Raw genomic sequence first — 17,352 nt, 5'->3', positions numbered from 1 at the left:
GGAGAGCCCAAGGGATGTGCTCATTTCCCTTGCCCACCCCAAGAGCCCTGGGCCTGCCACCCTCCCAACAGAGCCTGGGGATTAGAGAAATGCAGAGTCAGAACTTCACCTCGGCCCTGCCACGTAGCTCACCAGGCAGAGAGTCGGCGCTGCTCCTCATCAGCCGCTCCTTCCGCTCTCGAAGGTAGTTGATGATCTTGTCAGTCTCTTCAGCAGTGAGGTACCTGTTGTCGGCCAGCAGGTTGATGAGGCTCTGGATGGCTGGAGGGTGCCCCCCGCGCAGTCCCTCCTCAGGGCCTCCCCGCTCTCTTTCCTGGAGGAGGGCTTCATCGGCCATCTTGGCCGCCTGTCTGGCAATCTCCTCGCGTTCCTTCTCCCGGCACTCGTTCTTATAGCGCTCATAATTTCTGGCCACCAGCACCATGGCATCTGCCTGGGGCATGTTGCGATGCTCTGTAGGAGGGAATGACAAGAGTTATTTTCTCCCATGACAGATTTGAGTGCCCACCTACTGGACTCTACCAAGCCCTTTCTAACCTCAAATGAGCAAGAAAACCATTTCAGTGACAAAAAGCCTTGGGATGGGGATGTGGAGAGGTTGGGAGAGGAGGGGGATGAAGGTTGGGAAGATAGGTGAATGGATTTCTTTGCTGGGCAACAGACACCCTTGTACAGAGCTAGTTCTTTGGGGAATTCTTAGATCACAGACGTGTAGTAAAAACCAAAGAAACATGACAGTCTCTCACAGATTCAAGAAGACCATGTGGAGAATAACCACAGGAGGCAGGCCATGGGGGTCCAAAAAGCCCTTCTGTTAAGCCTGGCTCTCTACTGTGCTCCTAAGGATAGAGCTGTTTTTTTAATTCATCAGTTCAAAGGTTACGGATTAAGATCAAATTGTGACCCTAAATAACCTCCTCTCCTCACCCCTGGGCAACGATTTACAGGGTTGTGAGAAGACTTCTCAGCACTTGATATAAATGTCTTCACACGTCTTGAGGACTGTTCCTCAGAAAGACAAATGACCCGTTGGAGAGGCTTCTACACTCTATCCTTATGGGTAAAACTGGTGGGGCAAATACAAATAGACAGCCCCAGGGTGGTGGGAAAAGGGAAAGGTTTGTGCTGTGAGAGCAAGCAATGAGCACGGAACCAGCTGGCTGAGTCTCAACAATCTGGGAGCAAAGGACTAAAAGCTACTTCAGGGAAGGACTTCAAGGAACCTACTCTGGGCCTCCTCCCTGTTCTCACAGCCCCTCCACTCACTTCTCTAGCACACTTCCAGAGTATCCTAATTGCCTGTTGTATGCTTTGTCCCTCATTAGAAAATCTGGTGAAAGCAAGGACTCTATTGCATTCAGTGTAGTATGCGCCAGAGCTGCGCTGGGGCTGGCCCTCACTGGTGAGAGCAGACTGTGTGCATCTCTTCCCAACTTGCCCTGAAGTGACTTCATGTTGGTAGCTTGATATAGAACACAGTGGGAGTATTTACACCATGGAAATCAGCAAATGCTATAAACCACACCGCCCCCCCACCCCAGAACTGGTTGTTAAACATTTGCCAGCACATCACTGTATATACCTAAGCGCTAAATATAATGTCATATACAGCAGGCCCAGAACTGTATCCAGTGAAAGAATATCAGACGACTAAATGACTATGCACATCTCTGCCGTGCACTTATAAAAGGGCCCTACTACATTTGAGCTGAAATACATTTACCTAAAACCTGCTGGGCATAAAAAAATTAAGGGACTAGTGACTACTTCTGAAATTCTGACCCGCTTGGGCCTCCATACCTTGTGGGGTTCCAAACATGATGTTGACTGTACAGGAGCGGTGAATCTGGTGTTGCTGGGTGATGACAATAGCAAAGGGAGACCCTCCCCTGCTAACATCCTCCAAGGCTTGTGACAGTGACACCTCTGTGTTGAGGAAGATCAAGTCCACTACCATGCCTAGGTCTCGAACCTTCCGCCCCACAGATTCAGCATAATCTCTGTAGAAACAAACAGGATCCAGGGGAGTACTCCCTGACCAACTCCCAGTCTGCACACTGTGGCACCTCAACTAGCTGTGTGAGCTCCTACGAAGACTTCAAATCCTAGCTCTACCAGTGTCTCCCTAGCGCCCTCTTCAGGCTCCAAAAATCTAGACCAATTCCTTCTCTATATTGGCTCAGAATGGTTACACATAAAATTGCCAATAGCACAGTATTTAGTACCCAGGTCCTTCTCTTGATTCTCTAGTCTGATGGTCATTCCTGAACACCATCCTGATGCTTAAGACTTGTAACACATGTCCGTCTTTGTAGAGGCTGCACAACATAGTGGGAAAAGCATGGATTTTAAATGCTAGAAAGACAGGCTTGGATCCTACCACTAACATTTACTTGCAAAGTTGAAGCTTTAAGCAAGTCCCTTTACCTCTTACAAACCTCAGTTTCTTTACCAGTCAGACAGGATTAATATGGCTCAGCTCATATATCACTTCCTTGACTTTCTCTTCAATCTAAATCAGATCCTTGCTATATTTCTTATAAGACACATCACCAATACATTTATTTCTGTCATTTGTCCAACTAGGGTATAAGCTCCATAAGAGGAAGGGGCCATGTGTGTTTGCTTATTGGCATTACAGCTCCAGGACCTAGCACCTGTCACACGCAGAAAAAATTTGATGAGTGAATACACATGAAACAGGATTACTGTGAAGACTAAAAAGATGTAAGTGCATAGCATGTAGTAGTACGGAGTAGGTGCTCAGAAAATGACATTATCATGAGTCAAAAGCGGGGGGGGCAAAAAAAAAAGCCATCTGCAAGTTAAAGCAGCATCTGTTTCTAAACAAGGCAGCCCAGAGCCTGTGAATGCTGCCTGCTGCTTGGTGTCTCAACACCTATCTCCCTAGTCTCTGCCTTGAAATTAGCTCTTTAACCCCCAACTGCTAGAAAATACATGAAGTTATTTACTAACCACTTGGGGAAAGGGAACATAGCTCCTCTCAAACTTGCAAGCTGCTATGTACTCCCTCCTACACCTCTGCTCTGCTTCTTCAAGGGAAGAATGTGAAACAGAGGTAGAGTAAACTACTGCTATGAGCGCTCGCTTGGCTAGCACGGTCACCTAACAGCTCTGCAAGGCCACGGCACTTCACAAAGAATGCCTGGCTCTTGGCTGACAAATGCAGAGACGTATGCCTTCCAAAGTACCGGGGATTCGGTGTTGTCTCACAAAGGGGATGTTTATTGCTTTGCCCGACCAGCATATATTCCCCTCTTTGATTTTCCTTGGGAAGGCACCTCTTTCCCACTCAGTCCACATGGTTCCACAGGGCTAATCCCACTTTTAGCTCTAGGGGTGGGCACATGACCTAGCCCTGGCCAATCAGGGCATCCCAGCACTGCTGGTCAGAGTGATAGTTCAGGGATGGGAATGTAAGCCTGGGCAATCCAATGAGAAACAATCCGAGGACTTCAGGTGGAAGCAATGGGAAAGAGCAGCCCTCTTTCCACTGGTTTGCTGAGCTAAGAAGATACATGTCTAGAGCCAGTGCTGTTCTGCCTTTTTGAGTAGAAAGCTTGTCTGAGAGTGAAGGCAATAGAAAGACCAAGTCTTTATGACAGTGTGACCCTGTATGTGGCCATGCCTGAACTTCCCAGTCAAGCAAACTAAAAATTTCCCTTTGGGCCTAAGCCAGTCTGCAATGGGTCTTCTGTCACCTACAAGTGAAAGAACCCTGGTTAACACAGTATAACAATGCCAGAGTACACAGCCCAAGTTAAGTGGGTACAGCTGCCAATGAACCTGAATTTCTCTTCTGATCCTTCTCCTCACTCAGGAAAAATATCCAAAGGGTTCTTACTTAGTCTGCTTGTTGACCACAATCACAGAACAATCAACAGGCCTCTCAGCATCAAAGCGTCTCTGGATTTCCTCAAAATACTGACGATAAAGCTCTTCTCTACGCCGTTCCTCACGTTTCAAACGCTCTGCAGGATGACACCAGAGAAAACTGAAACATGGACCATGCCTTTCTATAAAAATAAGTCACAGGCCTTATTTTCAATCCTGAACTACTTGTAGGCAAAGGTCATAACACACACACACACACACACACACACTTCTCTGAATTAATCCTCCAGACTACCTCCTAAAAATAACCCTTATTATTAATATTGTTTTTATTATAAATTCATTGAAATGGAATGATTGGATTAAATGGCATGGTTGTTTTAATCTCATACATGCTGCCAAAATGCCCTCTAGAAACGCTGTTACTAATTTATCCTTTCACAGGGGTGCAGCACCTAGTGCTATTTCTCCACATCTTAGTCAACATTGAGTACTGTCATCAAAAAAACAAAACAAAACAAAAACCAAACCAAAAAATCCTCCTTCCAACTTGATAGGTAAAAGATGGTATTTCATTATTATTCTAATTTTCATTTTTGGGACAACTATTTAAGTCCCCTATTGACAGGTAATTGTAATTTGTTTTAAAAAAATCAAGCAGTAAACAAACAAACACAACACCCCCCCAAACAAACAAACAATATCAGGCAGTAAAGTGTAAGCTTTGTAACAAATTAAAAATGAGGTTCTTGGGCTTCCCTGGTGGCACAGTGGTTACGAGTCCGCCTACCAATGCAGGAGATGCGGGTTCGGGCCCTGGTTCAGGAGGATCCCACATGCCGCGGATCAGCTAAGCCCGTGAGCCAAAGCTACTGAGTCTGTGCTCTAGAGCCCACGAGCCACAACTACTAGCCCACATGCCACAACTGCTGAGGTCCGTGGGCCTGGAGCCCGTGGTCTGCAACAAGAGAAGCCACGGCAGTGAGAAGCCCACGCACCGCAATGAAGAGTGACCCCTGCTCGCTGCAACTAGAGAAAGCCCGAGAGCAGCAACGAAGACCCAACGCAGCAAGAGAGCGAGAGCGAGAGCGAGCGAGAGCGAGCGAGCGAGTGAGAGAGAGAGAGAGAGAGAGAGAGAGAGAGAGAAAGAAAAAAAGAAAGAAAAAAAGACCTGGTCAAGTCTTAACTTGACCAGGTGTAAAACAATCTAGAAATCTTTAGATCTATTGAATATATTGAGAAAATCAAGGCTTTTATAAAAAAAAAAAAGTTTGTCTTTACCTAGAAAGTAGATGCTGTTAGGTAAAAATTATAAATAAAACAAAAGACCCCACGTACTACACAGGTAATGGGAACAGTTTTAGTTACTTGGTCAATGAGCAAAAAAAAAGCAAACCATCTCTTCTGCTCCCATCTTTTGTTCATTTTTTTTTCTTACTGCTGGAATTTCGTATTTATTTCTTCTTGTTAGATGACTAAACCAGATGATGGTACTACTTCGCATTTTAAAAATGATTTTCAAGCTGAATGTTCTCTACACATGAATAGGATATTTGTATTTCTTCTTTTTGTGAATTGCTTAGCCAAGTCATTAGCCCCTTTCCAGTTGGTTATTAGCTTCCTCTTTCTTTTGTAAAGTGTCCTACCAGTGCTAAGTGCTGTTTCTGCTACTTTACCTTTTGCACGAGACTGACTTTCTGGGCCTGGAGGGCCTCGTCCATCAAAGCTATCTCTGTAACGATCAAAGTAAGAGTCATCCTTCCTCCTGCAATAGTCATCCATTCGCAGGTATCGGTCGTAAGAGCCTTCTCTCCTGAAAAGTTAAAGAAATGTGCGCAAAGTTAAAAGTCTTATCCTGCAAAAATCAAATACAGAGAATTCTTCAAGACCCAGCTGTCTGTGAGGAAGTAAAGCACAGTAAGGTACAGGACTTTGAGACCAGACAAACGAAATTAGTATCTGGGACTCACTGCTTATCAGCTCTGTGGCTGGGACTGAGTTAACCTACCTTCCAAAATGACTGGGAGGATGTACAGAAAGCTCTCAGCATAAAGTAAGCTCCCTGGCCTAAAGTAAATACAAAATAACTGGTAGTAATTATTGATATTAGTTTTGAGGAACCATTCCATGCCCCCACCCCAAGCCTTCTTCCCTGTGCTTTTGAAAAACTGTGGTTAAAAACCAAAACAAAAAAATAAAAAAAATCCACATAAATAATTTTTCATCACCCCGAACAGAAACTCAAACCCCTTTGCTGTTACTTTGTCTCTATGAATTTGCCTTTTCTAAATACTTCATATAAGTGAAAACATGTATTTGTCTTTTGTGTCTGTCTGGCTTATTTCACGTAGCATAATGTTTTCAAGGACCATCAAGGTTGTAGCAGGTGTCAGAATTACCTTTCTTTTTATGGCTGAATAATATTGTTTTATGGATATATCACATTTTTTTATCCGTCTACTGATGGACATTTGAATTGTGTCTACCTTCTGGCTACTGTGAATAGTGTTGCTATGTACATTCACATTCAGCTGTGTGAGTTCCTCTTTTCAATTCTTTTGGATATATATTCAGGAGTGGAACTGATGGATCATTAATTCTACTATATTTAACTTTTTGAGGAACCGCCAAACTTTTTCACAGTGGCCATACTACTTTACATTCCCACCAGCAATGTATGAGGATTCCAGTTTCTCCACACCTTGCCAACACTTTTTTAAAAAATAAATTATTATAGCCATCCTAGTAGGTATGAAGTGGTATCTCATCGTGGCTTTAATTTGCATTTCTCTGATAACTAAGTATGTCAAGCATCTTTTCACGTATTTATTGGCCATTTGTGCATCTTCCCTGCGGTTTTGCATGGCCAAAACAATTTGTACTCCATCTTTTTTTCCATTTGCATGATGTTGCCTTTCAGAGGCCACAGGGAGAGACCCAGATTCATTCACTAAGCATAGTTCATCGTCATTCACACATTCACCAAATATTTATTAAGCAGCACATCTACCATTTGATAGACATTGGAAATATAGGGCTGATAAAGTCACTGCTATACAGAGCTTTCCATTAGCTCAGCAGAACACACATAAAAAAGACTATTACAAAAAAACCAAGCAGAACAGCTGTACAGGTACCTGTACATGGGATCTCGGGAGTCTCTCATATCTCTGTATCTGTTGTCGTACATGGGGTCCCGGTGATCTCGAAAATCCCTAGAGTCTCTTAGGTCACGAAAGTCTCTAGGATCCCTCATGTCCCGAGCATCACGCATACTTCTGCTGTCTCTGTGATCCCGAATGTCTCTGCTCTCTCTGTGGTCCCGCAAATCTCGGGGGTCTCGCATGTCTCTGCTATCTCGAGCATCCCGGCCATTTCTGCCATCCCTGGGCTCTCTTCTTGGACTTCCTCGAATGGGGGATCGATCGCGTCTTGTATCTCGGCTGTCTCCAAAGCCATATGGATCCCTGTGGGAGGTAGCAAGAAGATGCTAAGACAAAGAAATTGAAGGAGCCAACCTTTCAGCTCTTTATTGGAGGAAGCCCCCACCCGCCAAGCATTTTTCTCTAAAATACGGCAGTCAGTGAGAACATGATTAAAATTTTAAGGATAGTTACCATCTGGTCAGCAAATAAAGACTGGTAGGTTCTAGAATCTCAAAAGATTAGGATATTGAGGGAAGAATGTATGATCCAGAGTCAAAGGTTCTGACTGGGATCAGTGTTTATCAGGCTTCAGGGGGTAATCCAGTATTCTGTATACATGTCAAACTATCATCTCTATCTCAACAGGTTTTCAAAGTGAAAGTGTCCTCCCCCAGAACCTATTTCCTCCCATCAGACTTGTTCGAAAGAGACTTTAAAAGGGGTGGAACGTTGCGTGTGTGTGTGTGTGTGTGTGTGTGTGATAATAAGGGGCAAGACTCAGGAAGAAAAAATGAGCAAATGGCACCATCTCATACAAAGTAACGGTGATCAAAGGCGTTATCCTGAAAGTACAGAAAACGTCACTTAAAACATCTAGCAGGATTAATCAAATTAAGGGGAAAAAAGAAAGAAGTACAATATGAGACATACAGTCAGGTACCTTCTTAACATACTTATTGAGAAGTGGTCTCTCTCAGTCTCAGGTTTATGTAGAACCTGGTTCCTTTTTGCCATGGTGTTTTTTTGTTTAAGAAAAAAACAACAAGAAAAAAAAAGTGTTTGAAGTCACAGGTATGTTTGGCCTCATCTGCTTCAATATTCCTCATGAGACATTCCACCCAACTGGGAACTCATCCTCAACTTCTTATTCAACCCAATCAGGCCCAGACTGACTTTTTCATTTCTGCCTAAAATCATTTTCCCATTTACCATGGTTTAAGTTCCTTGAAAGTTAACTGATTTTTCTTCTCTATCCCCATTAAGTCACTTGAATCCTGTTTGTTTTTCTTGTTCATTCTCATTGGACTCCCAAGTTCAATCCAAACTCTTATTTCTATGCTGGCACCACCAAGAGTTTCCAAAAAACAAAATCAAAACCCAATCTTCCAGATTTCAATTCATTCAGCAAATACCAGATTAATCATCTGAATTTCCACCTGTTACCAACTGCAGCTTGGCTATCACGTTTCTGGGCACCCTTCCCTAACAGATCTGGCCCCTTTGCACTTATTATTTCTCCCCCATTTCCTGATCCAACCTCCTTAGTTCTACTTAAGCTGTTCTTATGACTTAACTCACACTATGCATCTCAGTATTTCTGTTCATACGGCTTTTCAACATGGAATGCTCTTCCTGCACTAATTCAGGTATCACCCAATCCTCAAAGGCAAGTTCATGTCCCATGTATTCCAAGAAATCTCTAATCTCTAGTAACCGCTGATCTTTCCTGCTAAACTCTTCGAGCACTATTTCTATTACTCATCTTGACCTGGTTTACCTTTTTACAACGTCTTCTTGTGTGACCCACTTTAAGGATTACCTCCTCCGTAAAACCTGCCCTGAACTCTTGATCTTTTCCAACAAATATGCTCCTCCTCCATTCTTTTCCATCTCATCTACCTACTCAGTTGCTCAAGCCAGGAAACTGGATGTCATCCTTTCCTTAAAGTCGCATCCACTCTTCCAATCACATTTCCAAATTCTGTTAACTTTCTCTGAAATTGATATCCATTCTGCCCGTTTCTTTACCTCTATAAGGTACCACTGAAGGCCAACCCCAAACCATCTCTCCCCAAAACCACAGCAAGAGCCTTCTAAAGTAGTCTCCTCACTTCTCCTCTTGCCTGTTTCCCAATCTTTCTCCAGATTACTCTAAAGTGATCTTTTACATACATAAAACCCTTCACTGGTTTCCCACAGTATTTCGAATTCAGTCTAAAATCTCTACTGAGGCTAGTAAGATTCTCCCTGGCCTTGGCTCCTGTCTTCTCCAACCTAGTCTCACCTTCTCCCTAGTTCACCACTTTCTTAACCATACTGACCTTTCAGCTATAACTAGTCAAGGTTTTTCCTGATGCTTCTACTTGAGTAGCAGGAACGAATCCATACTCATTTTCCAGGTCTCAGGCTTAAGTATCCCTTACTCCCTGATTCTGTTAGTTTAAAAGTTTATCTTCTGTCCCTAAATCCTGGCCACTTCCTCTCATAGCACTTTGTTTTCACTCATTTATCAAAATTTGACGTCACATATCAATTTACTTGTTTATTTGACGTCACTGTCAATTTACTTGTTTAATGTCTGTTTGCCCTACTAGACTCAGTCCATGAGGACAAGGACTGTCAGTTTCATTCTCCATGATAAAGCCACCTCATAGGTTTATATTGTCTGGCATGTAGCAGACGCTCCATGAATATGTTAAATGAGTCTTGCTCTGCACACATATTTCTACTGCTGCACTTATCATACTGTTCTGTAGTTATTTGTTTACATTGCTTCCCTACCAAACAGTAAGCTCTTCCGAACGCTTTGTATCCATAGGACACAGAAAAGAGTTCAGTAAATGTTTAATGAATTGAATTGTTCAACTAAAATGTAAGCCTCTCAAGAGCAGGCATCATGTTTTCTTTATAGTTTTGTCATCTACCATGACTACACATATGGGCATTCATCATGATGCCCTCAGCTTGGAAGAAAACCTCAATTTCACTTCATCCACATGGTCACAGCAAAAACAATTTAAATGCCAATTCTGCTTCTGTGAAAAGTCCTTGTCATATGTTTTAAGGCTCACAAGTACTCCTGATTTGTGGGAGCAAACATATGGGAGACTAGAGAATTTAAATGAGGACAGCTAAACATTTTTCCTATTAAAATAAAGTGCAGACTAACCAAGATTCTTACTTCAACTTTTATTATGTCACATAAATCCGCCTAACACGTGTAACATCTGATCTAGTGTATAATATGGGCAAATCCCCAGGATCTAATGGGAAGGGACAACTGTAAAGTATTTCTGGATTAATGATCAGCAGATAAACCTGCCTTGGGGAGCAGTTAGAAACAGTTATTAAAGGTGGAATCAGATTTCAAGTGTTCTCTGGCAATCAAGGCTGAAAGGGATCATGAACCTGACAGACCACAGACCACATATAAAGCCGTGGGCTCGTGAAAACAGGGGTGGGGACAGGGATAAGAACACCATGTCCGAGTATGTTTTTCACAGACTTAGGATAATTATAAATGCCATATTTGGTGCTCATTCTTTTGAATCCACTGAAATACCTTACTCACCTGTCAAGAGTTTATCCCTGGAGGTTGACCATAACACCCTAGATTCCCAAAATCTGGGTTCGTGCTTCTAGTCTGAGAAGACAAGCACTCTCCTCCCCTCAATGAATCTAAAGTCTGTGTGCAACAAAACTACAAATTTCCCCTCAATTACCTTCTGGGTAAAAATGTAGAAGAGACGATATTCACATGGGGAAGAACCAAAGGAGCAGTAGAAGCAGGGACAGAGAAGATAGCAATTCTCTAAAATGAAAAGGCAAAGCTTTTTTCCTTTCTCCAAAAGATGAGCAGTATGGCAGACTGCTGCTCTTCTGGAGACAAAAACAAAAAACCTTTTAAGGTCACTTTAGAACCCAAACAAAGAACTCCCCAGAACAAAAGGGCTCCTGCTTCTGGCCCCAACATCTTTCTCAAAGCAAGAACCGGGTAACAAAAAGGTGGTACAGTGTGCAGGATTCAGAGTGCCGCGAGGATGAAGCCTGCTGAATGAGATGCTTGACCTCAGATAACAAGTGGGTTAGAAGTAAGTTTCTGGAGAATACAGTTCACTATATCATCCCACGGTACCAGAGGTGTTTAACTGGAGACCAATGCATTGTACCCTCAGGTACTACTAGGTCACTAGAGGCTAAAAAGAAACTGAATAGTAGTTAAAGAAATTTCAGAACCAGAGTCCACAAACTGAAGGCAAATGATAAAAACCACTAAAATTTGGTTGCAAATTCCTCAGCTATTCAGCAGGAGGGGGGAAAAGGCCAAATACTCTTTGCCTTGAGAGAAATAAAGTCACACCATTTGGAAACATCTGAGAGGTAAGGAGGGATGGGTGAAGGGGAAAACCATGGCTGTGAGGTGCTTCTGGTAGAAGTGCTTCTCTTCCTGGGGATGATAGGGGTATGCAGAGCATCAGGCATTTGACAGCTTACTGATAAGATGATTATCTTGGACAACTGATGGACTTTGAGCTTCTCTTGGTCTAGAGACTGAGACCTCGAGCCCAGGATGGTGTTCTTTGGCCTTGGCTGTACAGAAGGTTAGGGAGGAAGGCCTCTGTCCTATTCTTTGTCAGTATTTCCTTTTTTTCTTTCTGTTCACAGTAATATTTTCCTTGGGAGGCCAGCTTTTTTTTTTTTTTTTTTTGCTCCTGAAAAAAATTCCTTCATCAGCTCTTCATACTTCTGTTCTGTCACAGATACTGTCCACAAATACCATTCTCTAAATGGCCGGCTGCTGTGTGATGTTGATCCCCCACCATGCGCTCCATGCTGCTAGAAACAGAGACAACAGACTTGTACAGAATTTTGCCATTAGGTGCAGGTAGGACAATGGGGTGCCATGAGAGATCACACATTACAAATCCAAACTTTGTAAGTGCCCATGCTTCTCCCTAGGAAGCACACTGATGACTTTCTCAAACACAAATATGACTCTTGTGTTGGTAGAGAGGTGGCACTTGCTGAGAACTGACAGCTCGTCTTTAGGCGTTAGTGCAGAGGTAATCACAGCTGCCGTCTTTCATTGCGAAGCCCACCTGGAGCTACGGCTGTCTCATACCCAAGGAGCAAGCAGTTATCAAAGGGATTAACACTGTGGATACACAGAAGTCACCTCGGGCTTCATAAGAAACTTGTCTACGGTGAGTTTATTTCTTTTCTTTTTTAAAGCACTGAAATATAGTTGATGATGACTAGGCTATTTTTGATGAACCAATCCTTGCTAATTTTCACCAAAGAGGCACCAGGCCTAACATCCTTCACGAATACATAGGGAAATTCTCTGCAGCGTTCTTGATGTAGACAAGTTAATTCGATTTGCTTTTTTTCAGGTCATGCAGGAAGGTGTAGGAAATGCAGAGTATCACTTGGAGGCCACGTCTGCATAAGGATATATTCCAGACCTGGACTGCCGAAGTGTTGAGCTGAAGATGAAAACTGAGAACTGAGGTACGACTAGAATCGTGGTCCAGTCTCTGAGGAAGGTAAGGGCTGATGCCTAGCACCAATGCTAGACAAGCTGCATGGTAACTATGCAATGTACTCAATGCATACAATGGAGTCCAATGAAGTGGTCCAAGGATTAAATGATGAGAATTCAGGCTGCAATCTGATCCAGAGCAGGGATCCCTGATGCAGAATTCTGTGCTTGGCTGGGCCAATATTGTCAGAACCACATTCTGACAGCTGGAGTCATGAGGGAGGCATATTACTGAACGGAGAGCAAAGCCAGCAGAACCGTGGCTTACAGAGACATTTGAAGAGGTGATAATCCTGTGAAAATCCCCAAAGATACTGAGGTGTTTTGACACTCAAGGTTAAAGTCCAGCAAAACAAGATGTTACAAAGGTCCTGCCAACATGCTTAAAAACAAGTCTCTTATTAAAAGTAGCAACACTGAAGACACAGAGTTACAACTTAAGGGAAATGTTTGCTATAGGTAGTGGGTTTTTTTCCTGTGAATAATGCACTCCCTATGCCTGGGGGCACATAAAATGATTAGGGTTGCCAAATGAAGGCAGTTGGATTGTTGTCAACATACTGGTTCGCTTGGAATTATCTCAAGGTCCTGACTGGAAGCATGCACCCAAAAAGACAGTGCTATCCAGTATTCACCCTCAGAGAAATGATTAGCCCCTTCCAGACTAACCACACACTTTGCCTACTTACTGTATTTTATTTCTACCCTATTGGTGTATCTTAAGAGATAATACGTGATCAGGGCAATGATCAAAATGTTAGTGTTCTATTCTGGATACAATGTTCAATTTATCAGGCTTTAAGGTTTGAAAATTTTTATTTTTATTAAATGTAAAAAAACCTGGGACTCTGCTTAGATTTTTAGATGGGGCCCAGAAAAGATTTTACTAAATGGGAACATCCCTCTTCCCCGAACCTTACTAAGCATGACTATATGAAACTTAATCATGGTAAGCAACACGTTGAGGAATCCAGTTAGGGACTATCACCAAGGAAGACTGATTCTTAACGGAATTTGAATTAGCCTAGCTGTCCCTTCTATTGACTGTAAATAAAGCGGGAAGCCACAGCCCTATCCACATCCCAAACAACCTCATTTTAGAATTTATTTCTGAGGAAGATGATATATTAAAAGGTATATAGAAGTAACGTGTATTTATATTTGTAAATCTGGTAAGGAGGACATTTTAAAAGGCCCCCTCCAATGTTGTTTGTATGTTTTTCCTTGGGGGGAGTATTAAAAGAAGGAAAAAAAGCATAAAAATATTTCTTCTACTACAGATGAAATTATGGAGTGGCATTTTAGGTTGGGATGAAATTCATCTTTTAAATTTAATGCAATTTAAAATATAAATTGCCCTGGAAATGGCTATATTGGATTCCAACCTGGTGAGTTGGTTATTTCCCCTACATTGCCAATGTAGGTTGAATACCTACAATCAACTGGAAATGTTAAAAGCATCTGGTTAGGTATATTGTTAATGGAATGACATAAAATATTCTTTTCAATCCATAGCACAAATGGGAACTACTCCGTACTCTGCGATGTGCACCCCCCCTTTTTTGCCTGCGGAAACACACCAACGTTACCTAGAGATCATAAGCATCATGGGGACAACAGAGAGGAGGAGGATTTTACTAGTGGAGTGTTTTACAGTGACCAATTCCACACTCCTGATAAGCTACCTACTTCAGAAACACACACATTAGAGCTCCTTAGAAATTAGATATACACCATATCTCCTTTCAAGTCATTTAGCAACCACAACTTCCAGTGGAGCCCCATATTTCTGACCAATGGATGCAAACTCTTAGCCACCTGTGTTCCATGCTTATTGGGTCAAGAAGGAGCAACACAGAAGGGACTGCCCAACATCTGCAGCATGGTTAGATGCAGCACAACGGAAGCAGACATTATATGGATTTGCTGAAGTTCTACAGGATTCGTTTATATTCTTTAGCATACTCACACATACACACAAAATGAATCAATACAGTATTTACCTGCAAGCTGCAGGTGTTCGTTATGGTGTTAGAGAGAACAAACAGAATACCAATGTATATGCTCATTTCTGCAGTGAAACCAATGGATGACCAGGGTATCCACCTAACAGCTGTGGTGTAGCTATAGTTGTGGTGTCAGACTCAACTCCTCTGTGCAGGCAGAGTGCTCAAAGAATCTAACTGAAATCAGCAGCATTACTTTGCCTCTAGGGTCTGCTTGAACTCTGCAGAACAGACACGTGTAATTTAATCCTGGTAGCTTAGAAAATATCCTCACATCGAAGTGGGGGCATATACACCAAACACACAGCGGCCATTCCTTCCTGTAAGTAGGTAACAAACTACAGGTGTTTTTGTTCCAAAGCAGGACAACTGTATGTTATGTGTAAATGCCCAGCTAGTTGGGTATATCCCTAAGTGACCTGTGGAGCTACCAGTACAGACTAGGATTCATTGTACTCAGCAGTGTTCAGTTTATCATATGAATGTAGTTTACTGTGGTATATAGTTTAGGTACATAGTTTACTGCAGAAAACTGGCGTTTCACTTAGGGGAAAAGGCAAAACCCATACTGAATATCCACTTGGGCCATGAAGAGACACCAGATATGAGATATACATGTCTGCATTCCACACAAAACCGCACACACTACATCCACTTGTGTGCTGTTTACGGAGCCAGACAGTTTGAATACAATATTCTCATCTTTGGTATAAATGGTAACGTTAATAAGGCTCTTCTTTAAGAGAAGGGACCAATTTAATGCACATCTTGAGGATACACAACAGGACCATCTCTTTTGTAAATAGTGGAAGAACATCTGGGGAAATGCCTTTTATTTCCAGGAAAGCTAAGAAAAAGGGAGACTTCTGAGAGGTGGGGTGTTTTTGCCCTTTTTATTTCCCCATCGATAGGTAACCCAAGCATGCGAGCACACAGGGGATCTGCAGCACAGGCACAGTAGCAATCTCTCAAGCAGCACTTTCTGTAAACCTGGGTTAACGTCTGGACCAGCAGCCATTTGGAATGAAGAGTTGAATCTCTGCTGCCTACTGCAGTGCAGCGCAGCACACACCAACGACCCTCGGGCACTCCTCCTGCTGTGGAGGCTCCCATTGACACGGGAGCTGGGGACAGACAGAGGTTTATCCTCTTCCAATCGCCTGCAACTTATGTTGCAAGCTGAACTTGCTGGGTTTGTCACGGAAAACACAAAGCTTCCTCTGCATCTCCTGATGTAAGTTTTAAAAAAGCAGCAAGGCCCTTCACACAAGGTTCATGTTCTTATTGTTTGCTTGAGCGTTTCTGATTTGTTGGGGGGAAGAAAAGACCCTTGATGTACGAAGTTGGGCTTAACTCCCCAGAGCCCAACTCTCCCAAGGTAACTCACTGCTTCAGGGTACTTTACCTTCGTGTGGGGCTGGGTCTTGATGGAGCCGTATTCATATTTCTTCTTTCCGCTGCCTTATTAATATCTGAAAAGAATAATCAACCCATCTGTTCAATGCTACGGAATAAAAACAAGATCATCAGCACATTTCAAATGAAAGCAACAACAAAAAAACTACAATGACAACCAGATGGTGTAAGAAAATCCATTCAGCAGACGCACAGTCACTTGGGCAATTTTTATTAAGTTACGGCAGTACATTGTCATGGCTTCGTAGGGAATGTCCCTCAGTTTTCTAGCTAACACATAATTTGTGTAAAACTGATTGTGTCAATGCTTTAACACGATGCCAAGCCTAAACCTAACAACTGCCCCCTCTGAAAGGGGAAAAGGTTGTCTTCTAAACTCTTGGAGAACCAGCTGTAAGATTCTTTTTTGAGGGAGGAGAAAGGAAGAAAGAGAATTTAAAAAAAAGAAAGGAAAGAGCAAAGGCAAATAGTTCCATTTTATGCTATAAAGAAGTAATGGCTGGAATCCACTGTCTTAAAACTTCGAATATTCCATGAAGCAGGGCCTCCTTTTAGTTTGCCTTGTGTTGCATTCCACTGGATAGAATCTTCCAGGATGAGATGTAGGAAAGAAATTTATTATTTTCTAAACAAAGTATATGACATGTTGACATCTATAACCCTCATAGGTAAGTACCTAAGAATAAAAACTGGCATTTGGTATAGTAAGGTTAGGTAATAAAACACTCATCGTAAGTTTTTGTTACAGAAGCCTAGCATACACAACCAGATAAAGAGCAGTGGAAACATACAAACTTACAGAAAGCCAATTTGTGCAGTTAAAGCCTCCCTGCTAAAAACAAAACAAACCTGCTCTGCAAAAACTGAATAATAAAAACACCATTATGTAAGTAAAAACTGATGAAGTATCTAAAGTACCAATCCATGCCCAAAGGTAACACTTGACAATTTTTATATGCCTTAAAGATAAATAAGTACATTAAAGATTTCATACTTTAGTAAATGGAGAAATAAAACTGCTTTCTGCTGCAGTGTAATTTTATTCCCCTTGTTCCATATTAAGCAGTTAACAGTGTATCTAATGACATTAAATGGTATTAAGCACTCACATAGAGTGCTTTAAAATAGTAATTATGTGTTTGAAAAATTCTAACCAGAATCTTATCTTGTGCAAGACCACAGTAATAACAAAACTTAAGAGGTCTTGTATAGCCTTTACCCTGCTATGTTGTCAACTTTTGAGTTCCTGTTCAAGTGAGAATGATCTTCAATTCCATTTTAAGTCAAAGTCCATTATCTTTAGGAGAATGGCTTTTTACCAAACTGAAGGTAACAAAATATGTTCTCTAAAGGACTTGGCCAGTAATACCTGACCACGGGTTTGGTA

At 42.2% G+C, this 17,352-nt stretch overlaps 1 protein-coding gene across 4 annotated transcripts in view; it reads right to left on the bottom strand.

Annotated features, from left to right (window-relative positions):
- NCOA5 (nuclear receptor coactivator 5) overlaps window positions 1-17,352 on the bottom strand; it is a 30,120-nt gene that overhangs the window by 2,460 nt on the left and 10,308 nt on the right. For 2 of the 4 annotated variants that reach the window (XM_060078259.1, XM_060078260.1), the window contains 6 exons: window positions 15,955-16,021; window positions 6,993-7,322; window positions 5,532-5,668; window positions 3,866-3,992; window positions 1,801-2,000; window positions 133-453 (listed from right to left, as the gene is read on the bottom strand). In XM_060078259.1, the coding sequence (XP_059934242.1) occupies window positions 133-453; window positions 1,801-2,000; window positions 3,866-3,992; window positions 5,532-5,668; window positions 6,993-7,322; window positions 15,955-16,021 (1,182 nt within the window). Of the gene's footprint in view, window positions 1-109; window positions 454-1,800; window positions 2,001-3,865; window positions 3,993-5,531; window positions 5,669-6,992; window positions 7,323-15,954; window positions 16,022-17,352 lie in introns of all 4 variants that reach the window. The other 2 variants (XM_060078262.1, XM_060078261.1) reach the window with 2 other exon arrangements.

This window comes from Mesoplodon densirostris, chromosome 16 (assembly GCF_025265405.1).
Source record: "Mesoplodon densirostris isolate mMesDen1 chromosome 16, mMesDen1 primary haplotype, whole genome shotgun sequence".
In the NCBI taxonomy this organism is placed as follows: domain Eukaryota; kingdom Metazoa; phylum Chordata; class Mammalia; order Artiodactyla; family Ziphiidae; genus Mesoplodon; species Mesoplodon densirostris.
This window is presented reverse-complemented; position numbering and strand designations above follow the sequence as displayed.